An 18,099-nucleotide genomic window follows, 5' to 3' on the forward strand; every position below is an offset into this window, starting at 1 on the left:
TAATTACTAACTCTTTGTTTATGTAGGTGCAATTCTTCAGCTCCACCATACCACGGTGTACTTTGTCACTGCTGCAGTGCTGCGTAGTGTATCCATGTGAAGATACATATAAAACTGTGTACACATAATTAAAAAAAAATCCAGCACATCACGAAGAGATATTTAGACCAGTAATATGAGAGCTACTGACCTTTCTGAGATAAATGTGATGGGGCTTTGCTTGAGCAGATGTCTAGATACAAAATGAGAGCATGACACCATCAGTCATTTTTAGAGAATGTAATGCCACTGACTCTTCTGGCCGGAGTTAGTGACTGTGATGGCTTGAAGCATCTGGGGTAGGAGGGTGTTTTGTGGGTTGGTTGTTTTTTTTTTTTTTGCAGCTAGTGGGTAGCAGCTTTTGTATTTACTCAGTTTTAGAAATTACACAGTAGGTATTCAGAAGGATATGAGTAACTCATTTTGTTTCTAAACACCTTCAATCTTACTGACAGTTGTTTTAGAAGTATAGAACTATATATCAAAATCAGGATAAATGATGGGAGCATAAAATTTTATTCTTTCTAAATTGTGCACAAAAGCTTCTGGAGGTGTTTGAGAGAATTGTCTGCTTATATTGGCAGCAGAGAGTACACACTTAAGTCATTTATTCAAGTACTGTCAGTAACACCACTAATACTGTACCGAAGTAGTTTTTGTTCTTGGTTGACTGAGGTCATGCACTCCACATTCATCATTTGCATCACTTCCCGCATCTTTTTGTTTCCTTTTTGTCTGTAAATAAGACATTGAAAAACAAATTTGTCCTGAATATACATTGTTACATCTGTCAACTTTTAATTTAATGCAAGTTTAATGCTTCTGTCTGTTTCTACCAAGGCATAACACTTTATCCTTAGAGAAAGGCATGAAACTCTACGTAGATATTACTATGGGTTGTACCTCCTTCCTTTCTCACACTCCCCCATCCCCCTTCACTAGGGTCTCTGTTGCTGCCCCCTGGTTCCAGCCCCCAGATGCTGGGTAACAGGGTGGCTGGAGTGGGCTCTGGGGGAGAGGGACAGGAGGGACGGATGTTACCAGAGCTGGCAGCTACTGGGAGGTGTGTGAACAAGCAGAGGCAGCGTGTGCATCTGATTGCTGCATAAAAGATCAGCAGGCTGACTTCCTTACACCTCTAGTTGCCCAAGAGCCTCAGGTCAAAATAAGACTTCAAAGGAGTCCCTGATGCTCCCTGTAAAATAGAAAAGTGTTGTAGCAGAACTGACAATTTCATTATTTCTTGTGGCCTACAAGAAACTGCCAAGTATTCTTCTGCAGAGCAAGCTTCATAGTGGATTTCTAATGCTTTGAAGCAAACCTTGGCTGCTTCTTTGTCCGTGTATAACACGTGGACCATGGAATCAAAGTATCTAGCAGTACCTTTTATCTGCACTGCAGCTCATATTCTCAACATCTTTTAAATCTGGAAAAAGAGAAGCAACTCCAGAGAACATTCTCTGCAAATGTGCCATTTTTCTGCATAATTGGCATGTTAGTTTTGAATTGGTAGTAGTTATCACCATGTGCCTTGTTATATATCCTCCTCTTTAATTTATATTATTGTTGTATTGGTAGTTAGCATATATATGAAAATAGTTTGTAGGTTATCATTTCATCTTTCCCCCCACCCTATTTTCTTGAAGTTAGTAAGCCAGCTATCTGCAATTGTTCTGGTTTGACAGCAGGCATCAAGCCTATCCATTTTCTCTCTTTGTTCCACAAAGTTTCAACAAAGATTCACTTTGTCAACAATTTTAAGTAAAGCATAGCTCTAAAGTCTGTAAAAGGATTTTTTAATGTCTGTAAATGGATTTTGTAATTCAGAACATTGTCATAATAGTAGTTTTAAACACCAGAATAAACGGGTAGCTCTTAAAATACATTTATTAATGCTGCAGAATGCTGGAAGCAATATTTTATTAAGAGGTGGAGCTTATCCATAAAAATTGCAGTTCTCATAAGACAAAACCCCTGTGTACTACTTTTCTCAAGCTGTTACTTAGCAGATGATAGAAACTGAAATCACCATTGTGGATGGGAGGCAGACAAAATGTTCTTTGTGACATTGCTAATTCCTCGTGCTGGGTGTCTGCAGTGTTCTTTGGGAGTTATTTCATGGTTTTATTTACATCCTATGTCAGAGACAAATACCTGCATGCAGTGCCATGCATGGCTGCAAAATGCGTGGTACTTTCTGTGTCTTAAAAAAGTCACCTCATCCATGAAGTGAGACTCTCTTATCCTATGAATTTCAGGTACAATATTTTAAATTGTTTATGGTTTGTTTTGTTGTTTTTTTTTTATGGGGAAAACTACCTCATCCTGAATACTTTGTAATGTAATAGGAAATCACACTAGAGCAATACTATAAATACTATAATAAATAATACAATAAAACCAGGAATAGGGAAACAGTTTGAATTTTGAAGCAGTTTGAATTTTGTTTTTTGTAGAGTTTTACATCACATTTGAAATACTAGTTTTTCTTTTAAGTCACAGTGTGCTCCATTGTGCATATGATATTTTGAATAAGAGTCCTGCATGCATGCTATTTATGTTCTGTATGAAATGATCCCAAATGTTGCTCTAGTACCAGTGTTGCTGTGTCACCACCTTGTGGCTAAGTTGCTCTTCAGTAGTTAAATAAAGGCATGGGAAAAGGTCACGTTTCTCCATGTGTGTAAATAGACATTTTTGACTGAAATTATTCCTAACTGTTCTGCAAAAATGAAACTGCTCAGACCAAGTATCTAAAAATAAGAGAAGGTTGTTAATCTGCATTATGTTAGGAAAACTGCTTCCAAGTAATCAGTGTCAGAAAAGGTGTTTAACATTCCCATGTAGAATAGAAATGAGTATCATGTGTATGGGAGAAGATTCCTGGTTTAGAAATTAGTATGGAAAAATTCACAAATTTGTTTTAATATAAACACAAAATTCTTATATCCTCAGTGCTTTAGGAGTAATGAGAGCAAGAATTTATAATTTTAAGGATAAGTGGCTTTAGACCTTGCTAAATTGTATGTCACACATGTTGTTTGGGTTTGGGCTGAAATATAAACTCAGGATGTCAAAGAGGGCTTAAGTGTGGTGTTCCTTTGCTGAAAAGTCAGATTTGAAATTTGGCGTTCACTTTCCTCTTTTGTCATAGCTTGTAAAATAAAAAGGATGTGTTCTTGGAGTTATATAACTGAAAAATTTAATGAATTAGAAAAGAAAACAGACATTTATGTATATAGTTATCTATAATCTGCTTAATTTCTTACCAATTTTTTACCAGAAATCCAAGATAATAATGTAATCCCAAACTTCTTGTTTGTTGTTATAAGGTAATAAACACTGCGTGCTGCATCATATTTCTTGTTATTGTAATTTACTGATCAAAGCTTCTGCCTAATTCAGGCCACTTGACTCTTCAGTACCCATCCTTTCAGGGCAGTGTTTTAGCACATCTTGTGTGCTGCTGTAAGAGATCTCTTCCTTTCAGGGCAGGATCAGCATATAGCCCCATCCCTTCCAAGAGAACCAAGTCAGAAGCTTATCTTTTAGGAAAAAATCAATGTAACTCCTGTAGTCCAGTACAATTACAGATGTAACTTTCGAGTAGATAATTTACAGAACTCCTGTCCATTTTTCTTCAACCAGTATCTCCTTGGGCTGTCTTAAGTAAACCAGTTGCTCTTGCTAAAAAGATCTGTGGTGCAGTTCTTGGTGGAAGTGGTGTGTGAACTCATGCCCATATAAAACCATCACTGTTCACTTTTACTGTATAGCTGAAAAAAAATGTTTTGGTAGGGATACATTTGGTGCATAGGGATCTACATTTGTTTGAAAAAAATAATAGGTTTTAATCAAATTAAAAGACTGTCCTCTAATTTTAAGTATGTACCATTCTTTGCCTGTCACTTACAAAAACAATAGAGAATCACCTGAGCCAGGAGTCTCAATAACCTGCAGACATCAGGGCTGCTCTACATGTGCATCGATAGTGCCAGTAGCTCACAAATATATAAACATATGTTCAAAAATCTTTAAAATCTTCATGGGTTTTCTTATATCAGGAAATAAGAGACATTAGCACATTCATATCCTAAAATATAATGGTGCTTTTTTAGTAAGAGTGAGCATTAAATCATAGCTAGTAAAATACTATAGAGCTAAGGCAGGTTGTGACATTAGTAGACATTAAGTGACCTTAGTAGAAGAGGTAGTCAAAAGCAACCCATTAAACAACTTTCAGCTGAGAAAAGTCAGAAGGTTCATGATGGCTTTTAACTTTTACAATATGTGTCAATAAAAATGATTAAGCAGTCTCTTGTTGAACAAGAATAATATCAACATGAAGCTTCTTAATAATTGTGGGTATTTTGAAAGTGATTATAGATAATTTTGTTTTCTTAGTATAATATTCACTAACAAAAAAAAATTTTAATTTCTAATATTAAAGAAAATATTTAGATGTTACTTTTGAGAACCAAATGCGTACAGAGTGAAGTTTAAATAGCAAAAATCTCATCAGTCACTTACTGATGCTTGTGAAAATGTATGTTGTCTCAGGGGACTATCAAGGGCATTTCCGTTATGAGTAGCAGGCCTTGTGGCGTTTTAGTAGCTAAATAGCAGAGTAATTATGTGGAAATATGATTTGGCAGTTTCATCTGATAGTCCATTGATGTCCTTATTGCTGCATGCCAATGCTTGTACATCCAGTTTTTCATAATGCAGTTTTTGATTTATCCCATATTTTGATTCACCTGTGACAAAGCTTTGCTATTAATGCAATAATGCACTGGACATCTAGTGGATTATGTATCAGACTAAAGTGAATATGGGATTGTTTATGGCTTACTTGCATTCACTATGATCAAAAGTCTATGCACTGAACAGTGAATTACTCAAAATACAACTTTGTAAAACTAGTGCAGAATTTACTTCAGATTCTGAATATTTGAATAGTGATATATCCATACCTTGTCCCAGTTTGTTTGGCAGAGACTGGCCTATCATTTTTTTTCCTTTCTTTTTAATTTTCATAAGATATCACTGTTGTAGACGCTTTGTCTGCTCCATGTTTTTCAGCAAATTCTTCAGTACAGTTTCTTTTTCTTTCATTGAAAGGAAAGATTATTAGTAAGCTAAGCTTTAGAATCAGTCCTTCCAATATGGTAGAAAAATTAAAATTAATTAAAAGTTAAAATTAATTTCCTTGAAGTGTTGGTCAAAGGTCAGACTTGATGATCTTGAAGGTCTCTTCCAACCAAAAGCATTATGTGATTCTGTGAAATCAATGTGAACATCAAGACTTTAAGAGCAATTTTTTTTATAAAGTGAGGTAGAGGTATCTTAGTGACCATTACAGTTTTGCAGAACAAAATGAAAAGTAAAAAAGAAAAAGCATAAGGATTATATGCATGAAATTAAATTTATTAGCATGTGTTGCCATCCTATCACAATGAAAAGTGCCGTGGTACATTTTTACCAAAAAAAAAAAAAAAAAAAAAAAAAAAAAAATTCAGAAGCAAGTTTGGGGTTCAGTTGCTTTATTTAGACTACAATTGTGCCTTGAACTCATGTTTTTCTTATGGCCAAAACAAATAAGCAGTGACATCTTACATAATTTCTTGGATTGACAAAGAATTACTACTACTGAATGGAGTTTATTTTATTAAGAAAGATGCAAGTAGCCCAGTATAAAATACACAGAAACAAGAAGAGCAGCACAGTCTGTAGCACAGCAGCAGCTCCTTGATCACTGGGGATGACCGTGTTACAAACTGATTGGCTTGGAAGCTCATGAAGACTTCAAATATTTTCAACCAGTTTTGGCTTTTATATGAGCTGTAACCAACGCTGATGAGTATTTTTGTTTGTTTTACTCAGCTGGAAAGTCATTGATTCCAGGCAAGACTACAGACCCAGAATAAATCAGTGCATTTCAGAAGCACTGATGAATTTTTTTGTATTTCTTCAAGAAATGTCCCACTTCAAGGAACAAAACCCTGGCAAGGTAAGCATTCCCAAGTAAGTTTAACAGTTTGGTGACAGAGATTTAAAAAAAAACAAGTACCTGGAAAATAAAATACACACTATGATACATTCAGTCTTGGGTTTCTGCTAAGTTCTTCCTGTGCAGAACACAGCTGGGTCATCAATGAGCAAAGCTGCTCACAGTAAAGTTACAGCATTACAGGCTCTCCCCTTAAAGCTGCTAGAAGCTTAGCATTCATACAGTGGAAAGGAAGTTTAAAACATTGCTATTTAATAAAACTTGAAAAAGCAGGAAAACCACACAGTTCTCAAACATTCACTTTTTTTTCCAAATAACTTTAGTTTTCAGAAATAGCTGCACAAGTGTTATATGATAGAAGAGAATCCTCCCTATTTTACTGTGGTAAAGTTTATTCTGTAGGTTTTTTACATGAAGAGGCAAGCAAGAGTAGAGTTTCTTCTATGAGGAAGACAGTTATTAAGTACTAGCCAAAAGTAAAGCAGCTTTCTTTTCAAAAGAAAAATGTAAATCATGTATAAGTGTATCATGGCAATAACAGGTTTCATTTTTATACTTGTATTGATAATTTCAAATATTTAAAAGTAGATTAGAAGGTTTTTATGCTTTCTTGATCTCAGTTAACTTTGCCACAAAATCTTTCATGGAAAAAGGCCCTTCAGAATTAGCAGATTGGAAGTGTGTAGTACCACACTCAAATATTAGGAGTTTAAACTGAAAATACATATGAGCATCAGGAGCAATAAATTCCAAAGGTGTATAAATTATACAAAAAGAAATTATGTTTTCGGGGTAATAAAGTTATACTACTAATAAGCAGGTTTGTTTTTTTCCTAGCATATCAACTGTTTAACCTTTTTCATGTAATGAAGGTAAAGTAAATTCTAGTAATTTCAGCTATAACTATGAGCTTGGTAGTATATTTTTATAACAGAAGAGGGGATACATCCTCATTAGGTAACATGACCTGTTTGATGCTCATTTGCACAAGCAACTTGAAATTTCCACTGCATTCTAGATTTCATTTAATATGCAAGATTTTTCTTTTGGAAGATCTGAATATTTAAACAGTGGAAGTGTTAATAGCCAAATTTAATGTTTTTAACAGTTTTGCCTACTAGTCTGCAGTGTATGTACATTTTTCACTGTGTTGGGGAGTTACATTCCTGGAGTTGTCCTCTCCTATGTCCTGCGTAAGTATAGTCTCTTTTACAGTCATAATTTATGTATGTGGTTTGTTCATTATTTGGTCTCTCTATATGGACTAATATTTTTTTCACATATATATATATATATATATGTATATACTTACACATGCATATATATACACATACATATATGAGTAAGTTCTGACAATTACATTTGGTCCCATGAAAGTCAGTTTACAAACTTTTTTCAGTGTGTTGATTCTTGCACAATGTTACATTGTCATGTTTCTCAGGTAGAGATATGAAAATCAGACTAAATCAAGGTAATGATAAATGTTACAGTGATCATAAATTGCATCTTACTGGGAGTAAGAAGACTTCAGTTAGTATGAATACAGTAGTATTTTCTGTGATGGGTAGGAATGGCTCCTAGAAGCTGTATTTGACAGGAACATGGTCTACATGGGCATTTCACAGTGCTTTTTTATTTAAAACTATTTGTATTATGTAAAATTAGTAGTTGTCTTACATGAAGTCATTGTTTAATCTTGATTGACTAACTTCTTATAAAGCAGTATTTCTCTCTCTGTTTTTATTTTTATCACAGTACTGTGTGCCTTTTTATGTCCTTTCCTTAAGTGCAATGAATTTGGACAGAAAGTATGCAGCAAAGTAAAGACTGTTGTGATGAAACTAGATTTTGGAATAGTGGAATATATCAATCAGATGAAAAAAGAGAGATCTGGTGAGTAACTAAGTGTAACTAAGTGTGTAACTAAGTCCCATGTAATGTATTTCTGCAGATAAAACTTTATTCACTTTGCAGACAGTTTGTTTTTTCCTGTGAAGTCAAGTGCAAAAGTGTTGCTTTGACCTGTTCTTAGCTTTATAGGGAGAGATAATGTACGTAAAGTTTTTGTGAATGAAGATTACACAAACTTATCCAGCATATTTGTTCCCATGTAAAAGTAATGTGCTGGCAGAAGTACACTGCCTGTTTTAACAGTATGTTAAAACTGTGCATTGAACCAAAAGTGTAGTTTAAAAGATAGGTATTTATTGCCAGGGAACATTGTATTATGGTGAGCAACAGAGACTTCCGAAACTAAGTAAATAAATGTGTTGGAATGTGCTTCAGAGCAATAATTTTTCTCCCACTTTTGCTGCTGCACAGTTTATTCTGATAAATACCTAGTCTCTCAATCAGCCTTTTTCCCCTCACCTTAGTTGCATATTACATGAATTATGCACTTTGTCAACAGGTGAAAGTTTACGGTACTACGCAAGCTCTGTGACCTGGAACGCAAACTGAACCTCAAAGTCTGATGTCATGAGTAGGATAAAAAATATTTTTTTTTCTTTCAGAAACAGCAAAAACAAAACCCACAGAGGATGACAGTGAATTAGACATATCAGCCCTATGTCCTAAGGTGACTTTTTTTTCAGTCGGCCCTATCTTGCTTTTAAAATCTATATAGATAATGGAGAGTATCTAGACTACTGTCTCTGTTTTCTGTAAAAGACTTGAGCCTGCCCAGGAGGCTGTGTTCCTGAACTAAGCAGGATGCTTTAAAAGTGAGTCATAGTCTCCATCTTCAGGCTTATACTAATTAACTTACTGCATTTACAACTTCTGAATTCAAGGTAATTGTTTCTTGGCCTACTAAATTAGGAATGTGTTTATTGGCTGTGAAAGGATTAATCTAGAATTTAATAGGAAAGGCAGCTATTTTTATTTGCAACAGTGAAAATTCATTTAAGTTTTATCAAATTAAAACGACATAGAAGACCTTTGTCATTTGTCAGATACTTGCGTAATCATTTTTAATGACAGTGTAAATCAGGCTATCATATATAAATATCTTCCTATATACATATGAGATCACTCTTAAATCTCTTTTCTCTCAATATTTTAAACAACTGTATGGCAAAGGATTTTCCATTATAACCAGAACACTGGTTGATATTAAAAAAAAAGAAAATCAGTTTTCTAGGAATCCTTATGCAGTATTTGATCTGTAGTGTATAAAGCTTGAGTTTAACAGTGATCACTTGGAAGGTGTTTTGTATTCTGAAAAAAAACCAAACATATACAGTGGGCATAAATTTGTAGCTGACATCATTGAATTCTTAAAGGATATATTTTTTTTCATTTTTGTTTTCTTTTACTGTCTCATAGATAATGGGGGTGTTTGATCCAAGTTTATGCATTTCTTTACATTTATATGTATTTTGTATTTACAGGCTTATTCTACTTTCATTACAGTAGGATAATACTTCAAGAATGAATAAGTGGAATTTTCTATGCTTCTTTAGCATAATACAGCCTTAGCTATTACAAAGAGGGATACTTCAATTCTAAGTATGGTATACTCCTATTATTCTCATGTTTCTACAATTATAGCTTAAATAGGAGCCTGTTTATATTGCTATGACTTGCAAGAGGTTTCTCCTTCATTATGTATACATTGGCTGCATGTACTGTGATATTGTGAGTATAAGAATACCATGTATGTCACTTTTGTATGTTTAGGTTAGTCCTGCAGTTGTTGCTAAAGAGCTTTCAGTGTCTGACACCGATGTATCAGAAGTATCGTGGACCGATAATGGGACCTTTAATTTATCTGAGGGGTATTCTCCACAAACAGACACATCTGATGGTATGTAATGGCTTCATCTATTTCACCAGTGAATTGCAGTCATGTAAGTTACCTGAAAATGATTAGAGAATTTTTGGACATAATTCTTGTTTAGTTGTTCTGTTCCCCCTACAACGAATTTTAAGTTCATTCTAGTCTTTACATAATTTTGGATAAATCTTATGCAAGAGCTTTCCTCATCTTAAAAATAAAACACAACAAAACAAAAAACCCACTCCATTAAAAAATAAGTAGTGGCAAGTAAAACTGGCGCATTTAAAATATGCTGGATTTAGCTCTCCCTTCTGCCAAACTGTTATGGTCTGCAGGTTCTTATCCTGCTGACTGCACCAAATGTTACGATTAGAACTTAAAATTTTTGGATCCAGGAGAATGAAGTCCAGCCACCAAGGGTCAGGTGCAAGCATAAAGTTTTATTTGACAATTTACACAAGCAAAGTGATATAACCCCGTGGAGGTATGGCAAATACATTGAGAGGCAAAAGAGAGAGAGAAAGAAAATGAAAAAATACAAGGAAAAGAGAGAGAGAGAGAGAGAGATGGGAGGAAAAACAGTAAGAAAGAAAGAAAAGAATGAGGGAATTTGAGAAAGACACCACCACGGGTCCAGAGTGTGTCCAGCAAAGGTTTCTTATTCAAGATGGCATTCCAAGCCTGGACAGGGCCCAATGCAGGATGGTGGGTTGGTGAAGGACAACTACAACATGGGAACCTTGGTGTTACTTATATACCCCCACATTTCTGCTTTTCCAGGCAAATTATTTACTGCTCCTTTGTTGGCCCAAGGAGAAGGGAAACTTATTTTTCCATCTTTCCTCCCTGGGAGGAGAGCTGTCATCAGCATCAGTCAGTCAGTTGCCTATTATCAGCAGGAGGCTGGACATGTCCCATTGGATTCAGAGACAGAACAGGAAAGGGGGCAAGAGAAAGAGAGAGAGAGCAAAAATCACCAGTCCTGAATTCAAGCTTTGATCCAGCCAGCAGGGGAGGGTTGATGTTGATGAGATTCCCCAAGCCCACCAATGCAGCCCCTCATACAGCCCCTCATTTACTAATTGTGGTTGAGACACATCAGGCTGAACAACTGGAGCAGACCTCCGCCCACTTCGCTCTCCAGTCCTTATCTCTACCAGACCCTAGGCCGTATGCAGACCCTGTCTGTCTCCTTCCTCTCCATCAATCCCTTTGGAAATGCCAGAGGATTTGGATAAGGGGGAGGTTTGCAAAGGTGACTTGGCACCAGCTCCCTGTGGAGCAGGCTAAGAGGGTCCAACAGAGGGGTTCCTCCATCTGGTCCCTCATACAAACCTTTTAAAGCTAGTAAACCTTTAAAGTTGTCTCAGTTTTTATGTGGGTAAACTGCATGAATAAAAGCTGAAGAAGAAAAGGTAAATACTTCTAACTGCTAAACAACCAAATAAAGACAGTATTATTAGGTTTCATTACTAGAATGCTGATTAAGACAGCCGGCAAGGAGCCTAAGTGAGACATAAAGACTAACACTAGGAAAAGTTTCTTGTCTTGGTTTTGTCCAGATCTTGCACTTCCTTTACAGACAAAGCTCTCAGTTAATAATTGTCTGAATTGATTAAGGGCAAGAATATTTTGGTGCTGTCTTGTCAGTGGATTTGTTGCTCTGCTGGTCTTGCTTTTTTCCTCTTTTAGGAAAATGCTCAGTGAAAATTACAAGTGGGGTGATATTACTTATCATCATGATAAAGGCCAGATGAATAATTTTAATTATTTTGTTAATATTTCAAGTTGCAAATAGACAGAATTGTACAATCACAATTGTATGCTGGAATGAGCTTTTGTCATTCATCTCATCTAACCTCCTCTTCAAAGGAGGTTCAAATTAGTCAAGTTGGTCAGGGCTGTCACCAGTTGAATTTTGAGAATCTCCAGTGATAAGAGATTCAGAAACCTCCCTGGACAGCCTGTAACAATATTTTATTAACCCCATGATAAAAAAGTTTATCCTTACAGCGAGTCAAAATCTCCCATATGCAAGATTATATCAGTTTACTCTAACCTTACACTTTACACCTCTAAGAAGAGTCAGGCTCCATCTTCTCTGTACCTTCCTATTACTCAAAGACAACTTGGTGATCCGCACTTTGATGCCTTCTCTTAAAGCCAAAGCCCATTCTCTCATCATCTCCTCGGATGTCCTCTAACCCCCTAAAAATCATTCTGGCCCCTTCAGGGAACTGACTCCAGTCTTCTGTTGTATGTTTTCTTCTGGAGAGGTCAAAACTGGACAAAGTACTCTGAATGTGTGCTCTCAGGTGCTGTGTGGAGGGGGGAAATGCCTTCCATTGACTTTAGGATTTCTATAGCTCAGTATGTGGTTGGCATTCCTTTCTGCAAGAGCATACCCCTGATTTGCTGTCCACAGGTCTTTTTCTTGAAAGCTGCTTTTTGCCTTCTTGCCTCCAATCTGTACTGCTGCACAGGTTATTCCATTCCAGATCCAGGACTTCACATTTTCTTTTCTTGAATTTCATGATGTTCTTTTTCAGCCTGCTCCTTTCTCCAGACTGTCGTGGGTCCCTCTGAAGGCCCTGCAATACAAAAGTAGCAAATACACCTCCCTCAAAGAAGCTAATTTCTGCCCATGAACTTGCTGAGAGTGTTCTCTCTCCTGTCACCTACAGCATTAATAAAAACTTTGGCTTCAGTACTTTTGACAGACACCACTTATAACTGGCCTGCAGCTCTACCTTGTAGCACTGACCACAGCCCTTTGCACCTGATGTCCAGCCAAGTTTCCACCCACCTCACAGTTCACTTGCCTGGTTTACTCACCAATTTTTGTCTGTGAGGATGTGGTAAACTCTGCTTAAGGCCTTGAAAAGTGAAAAATAAACAGCATCCACTCCTCTTCCCTGTGGAGCATTTCAGCAAATGGGACATACAAAGTGCAAGACCAGATGAGATGCATCTGAGGACTGGCTCATCACCTGTCAAAGCTCATCACCTATGTATTAGAGCCACTATTCTGCATACAGCACAACCCTTCCTCCTCACCTTCCCAACCTGATTTTCCTAAAGAAAATGGAGAAAATAATGTATGAGACATGTTTAGGATTCATTTCCTTAGCCCTGATGAGTGCTATTGCTTGTTGTCATAGAAAGTAAGTTCAAACTGCTTATTTTTTACCTTCTCAAATAGTAAATCAAAAGTGTTCCCTTATGCTCATTCAAGCTTCTTCCACAGACCATGTACTGTTCAGTATGTTTTACACATCTCTAATAACAATTATCTGACCATTAATGCAGTTGTTAAAGTACAAGATTTTATTAGCTTACATTCGACTTTTTATCCTTTTGAAAAAACTGAACAATCCCGGTCATCTGTACAGTTTCTATTTTCTGTTTCCCATTCAATACAAGCATTGGCCAAGGAAGGAAGAAGTTCTAAATTAAGGCTTTACTTTGGTTTCATATTTCTATTTAAACATGTGTATTAAAAGCTTGGAATACATTTTACGTTTTCACATATATTTGTAATTTATATATATGGTGAGGAAAGAAGTTCAGAGGCTGCTGTCATATTGTCCATTTTAGGACTGTATGTGGTTGGTGTATTTAGAACTGGCTGTGCTAAAAATTTAGCTGGATACCATTTAAAAAAGTTATTTTCCTCAAATAACCTTTTGAATTAGGTTGATACCAGGTGATTTGTTGTACTAGATTTACTACTTAAAACCATTTTATTTTAGATGTCACTCAAAGCTCCCCTGCATTGCAGCTACAGAAGACTACCAGGCTATGGATTAGTAAACGTATTCAAAGGAACACTCACTAATTGTGTTTTTTTCCATTTGGCAGCTTTTTGGGGAAGCCTTTCATGTTTGCTAACACTGTTTCCTTCTGTTAACCCCGTAATAGATTTCGACCGACCTAGCGATCATGAAGAAGCTTTTGCTAGAGATCTCACAGAGTTTCCTTCTTTAGAAAATGGCGCTGGAACAAATGATGATGATGACTCCAGCATCAGTATGCCCATCCAGCAGAAACTAAAAAAAGAACAAACTTATTTCAAGGTGGATCATGCTTCCAGACAGAGTAAAGAGAGACCATCCACTGCAGGACTCTCCTTGCCTTTGACCAGTGAGCAAACCTTTAATTTAATGAGTGGAATTGCTGGGGATGTCATCGCAGCTGCAGTTTCTGCTGCCATCAAAGACCAGTTGCAGTCCACACAGCAAGATCCCTCACATGCAGTGCCCAGTTTGAGTGAGGAGACAGACACAGAGGAAGGTGATGATTTTGAACTGCTTGACCAGTCTGAGCTTGAGCAGATTGAGAAAGAATTGGGACTTTCACAAGGCCAAGAAGCAGAATCCCAAGATAAGAAGAAATCTTCAGGCTTCCTTTCAAATCTGCTTGGAAGTCATTAACCTGAAAATTGCAGCTGGTAACATAGAAGAAATTAAATGCAAAACACATTAAAAAAATCAAATGCAAAAAAGCAAAGAGGAAATTCTGAGCTGTAAGCTTTAACTGTCCCTTAGATGTGTTATAATATTTTCCCTTATGCAGAGTGAATTAACTGGATAAATATCAGCTGATACTGATAGTTTAATGTTTTTGGTAGTTATACCTCAGTGTAATAGCATGGAAATGAATTATCTGTCCACTGTTTGGTTGGTGATGAGTGTTGGAGAGGTCAGTTGTTTAAAAGACTTGGGGTGAGGGGTCTTTTTATCTTTTTGCCAATTGTGTATTTTGGGGTCCTGAGCCAAATTTTCAACACTGGCAGTTTGTTTACTCTTGGTTGCCAACCATGTAATACAATTGATGATTCACACAGTCAGTGTAAATTATCAAAGGATTGCAAGAGATTAACTAAATATCACCTCCTTCAATCAGACTGAAAAGTATGAATCCCTGCAGTTAGCATTACATGTAGTGCATCTATAATACACCAAACACATTAACCAGCACAATTCTATTTAAATATGTGTGCAGCACTATCAAAGAACTTGATTTGAATTGTTTTGGATATGGTGATGCATTTCCAAGTTTTTGCTGTTTTAAGCTTGTAGAGATGTAAAGTGGCATGCTGTTTGACTGATCACCTGCTGTGTTCCCTGATAGAGTCTGGTCCTTGGCAGTATTGCCCACATAAAGTCAGCCAATGCATCCTTATATTTAAGAGTTAATATCATGTAGGCCAAACAACCTTCTTGGGAGCAGGTGAGGGTAGTTACTGTTTGGAATAGAGGCTAGAGTTTAAAAAACAAAACAAAAGGCATTTTTAGGTTCAACTTTCTTAATTCAAAATTCTGTGGGGTTTGGTTGGTTTGGGGTTTTGTTTTGTTTTTTTGTTTTGTTTTCCCCAGGACAGGTGCCATCATTGCAACAAAAGATGTGTTGCAAGCTGAATCTTTTAAGATACTTAGAAGTATTCAGTGAGGTCATTTGCGATAGAAGACACTGGGAATCTTCTTGGCATGTAATTTAAAGCAAACAAAAAAGATCTTTTTAAAATTATTTGCCAGTTTAAACTCTACACACACTCAGTGAGTGGCATCAGATCTTAAACAGGTAACTTATTTGACTTTTTCTAGGGCTTTTTTGTTCACTTGTGACAAAATGGGCTGTAGTCAAATAAATAGGAAGAATTAAAGCTAGTTTTTTTAATGTGATGTAAACTGCTAGCAAAATTGAGGGACCATGTCAGCTGCTACTACTACTCAAGTGATTTTCCATTTGCTGGCATTTCAAGAGGTGAATATTGTCATCTAGGACCCTCAGAAAGTACAGCAACAGAGTATAAATCTTCCACTAACATATATATATGTAGGTAAACCTGTGTTTAAAGTGAACTCAATTTGAATTAATTTTTCTTTCTGGGGTGAAAAAACTAGGCAGATGGCCAAAAAGACTGTGGCCAAATCAGAGATGCTGATAATTTTTGACAATGGCTTTGTCGTTGCTCATGCTTTTGTGTCAGTAACGCATATTGAAGGTGTTTGCTGTCCTTTACCAGTAAAAAAGCAAGCCTGTGCCTTCATTATCAAATCCATTACAAATTAAGTGGATGCTGGATCTAGATCCCAAAAGATGCAGGTTTTGAAATTATAACATCTTAGCATTAAAAGCAGGTTTCTGGAAATTATTTATAAACATGGCCACATTACTCCTACAGCACTGGTTGTTAAGTTTCCTTTTTTGCTTCCCCCAACCTGTCCTTCTTATCTGAAAAATAAAAGAAGCTGTTGCCGGGAAGTCAGTCCCTTTAAATGCCATTCCAGTTCCTCAAATGAGTTAAAAGCCTGGTTTCCTTACTGCATGTTTAGGACAATCTTTACAGCTGGAAGAGTACAACTTCCAAGTTGCTGGTGAAACATGGTACAACAGCCAGACAGCTGTGTGCTTCCTTGTACGGGAGTGCTGGTGCCAGGAGGGAAACAGGCTGTGGGACAGGCAGAGGCAGGAGGGAGGGAGGGAGCAGTCAGGATTGATGGGAGAGACTCACTGACTGTCAGTGGTGGCATTATAACAGCGTGCACTTTATTGTTGTTTTATGAAGAATACTTGTGGTTATAGAAGTAAGTAATGAGGGGGCACTCTTCTAAAACAATAGATTAGATCAAGAAGGAAAAGCAGTTGGAGTTTCTTGGACTTTTTGTCAATGATCCATTTTCTGGTTTCAAAACAGAAAAATAGATTGATTTTTCTGCAGTAAAATTCTCTATTTGTTTGGTTTTTTTCCAGAAAGTAAAACAAAGCAAAACTTGAACAAGCAAATAATTAAAGTTTAGGGGCATAATTTCTTATTTCAGTGTCTTTATAATTTTATTTTTCTGTTCTCATGGTAGTCAGTTATATTTAAGCCCCTGAATTCTGTGTAATGGGAAGGAGGTAATTTGCACCATTTAATATTCCTCCTCAGGTGGTGTAAAGATGTTTAGTTTTGAAACTACCTCTTCCCTCCCGAAAAACCACGCATAAGAAACACTTTGTTTGGACACAATACATTCCACTGCCAGCAGTTTGACAGCAGAATACAAAGAAAACGTTTCTCTGCTTTGTCAGATCCCTTCCACACTTCCTTCAGTTGGAATTGTTGTCCTCGAGAAACCTTTATTTTTACATATTCTAGCAGCAGCAGCAAAATAGCAGTTACTTAAAAATTCCCACCACAATGGTCCACAGCATCTTTCCTACTCAACCACTGGTTGTCATCTTCCCATCTTCCAACACTGAAGACACAGAGAGGAAGAAAGGCAAGCAAGTGTGAGGTAGCACATAGCTTTGAAACATGAATTTGTTCCATGGAAAGCCTGCTTTCATGCTATTTCCAGTCAAGACAGCACAGGCAAAAAAGAGGGCAAGATCAGTGTGGATTTTTGAGCAAGCACCTTTGGAGTAATGCAGTGTGTGATCTTCCTGTGGGATGAGTTCTGCCTGCCTTACCTGATGTGCTCTTACCTGGCAGCAAGTTGAGGATACCATGTGTTTTTGCAGTAGCACGGTGAAAGCACACACCCTCCCTCACCTTGGCTTCTTCATCCATCCCTGCTGGAAGGGAACAGCTCGTGTCAGGACTGTGGGATGCAGTGCAGTCCTTTGTGCTCGGAAAGTTTGCACGAGGAACTCCTCCTTTCTAACTCTTCCTCTGTTTCCTCCTTTGCACGAGGAACTCCTGAGTGACCAACAGAGTGGCTGTCATGGGATCAGTGGCCTTCAGCGTGTCAAACCCAGAATAAAAGCACCCATCTCCAGCACACAGGGCTTTTCATGTGTCTGCACTACACGCCTACCTACCATTCTTCAGTTTGTTTGTGGAAAAAATAAATATTCTATGCAGAGGAGGGGAAATAATTTTGACCCAAAGTAATAGGATCTGAAGAAATACTAGTTTTTACTTTGTTTTTTGTTCGTTTTGCACTTTTTTCAGACTGTGTAAGCTGTCTGAACAAACTCCCTGTGTCTCCCCATCTGTTCTCAGCACATGAGCAGCATAACAGTCTGTAACCACCACCTATCCGGGTAACCAGAAACTGGAAAATTACAAAATGTCTTTATTTAAAATATTTTGCAGCACTTTACCTAGCCTGATTACTATTTTGTAAACATGGAATTATTATATTGATTGTTCGTAAAACCATTTAATAAATATGTGTTAGTTTTTATCTTTCATCATCTCTAGCGGTGTATTTGTTCCCAAAATAAGGGCAGGGAGAGAAAATCACCAAAACCCAACCCCTCCAGCCACAGTTCTGCT

The 18,099-nt window shown here is 36.9% G+C and overlaps 1 protein-coding gene across 2 annotated transcripts in view; it reads left to right on the top strand.

The window, feature by feature from the left end:
• RETREG1 (reticulophagy regulator 1) overlaps window positions 1-18,012 on the top strand; it is a 61,624-nt gene extending 43,612 nt beyond the window's left edge. For both annotated transcript variants that reach the window (XM_071736644.1, XM_071736645.1), the window contains 6 exons: window positions 5,923-6,049; window positions 7,158-7,242; window positions 7,805-7,942; window positions 8,563-8,627; window positions 9,731-9,857; window positions 13,752-18,012. In XM_071736644.1, the coding sequence (XP_071592745.1) occupies window positions 5,923-6,049; window positions 7,158-7,242; window positions 7,805-7,942; window positions 8,563-8,627; window positions 9,731-9,857; window positions 13,752-14,263 (1,054 nt within the window). In that variant the 3' untranslated portion in view covers window positions 14,264-18,012. The remainder of the gene's footprint in view (window positions 1-5,922; window positions 6,050-7,157; window positions 7,243-7,804; window positions 7,943-8,562; window positions 8,628-9,730; window positions 9,858-13,751) is intronic.
• Window positions 18,013-18,099: the final 87 nt, after the last annotated feature.

The sequence above is a fragment of the Heliangelus exortis genome, chromosome 2 (assembly GCF_036169615.1).
Source record: "Heliangelus exortis chromosome 2, bHelExo1.hap1, whole genome shotgun sequence".
Lineage (NCBI taxonomy): Eukaryota > Metazoa > Chordata > Aves > Apodiformes > Trochilidae > Heliangelus > Heliangelus exortis.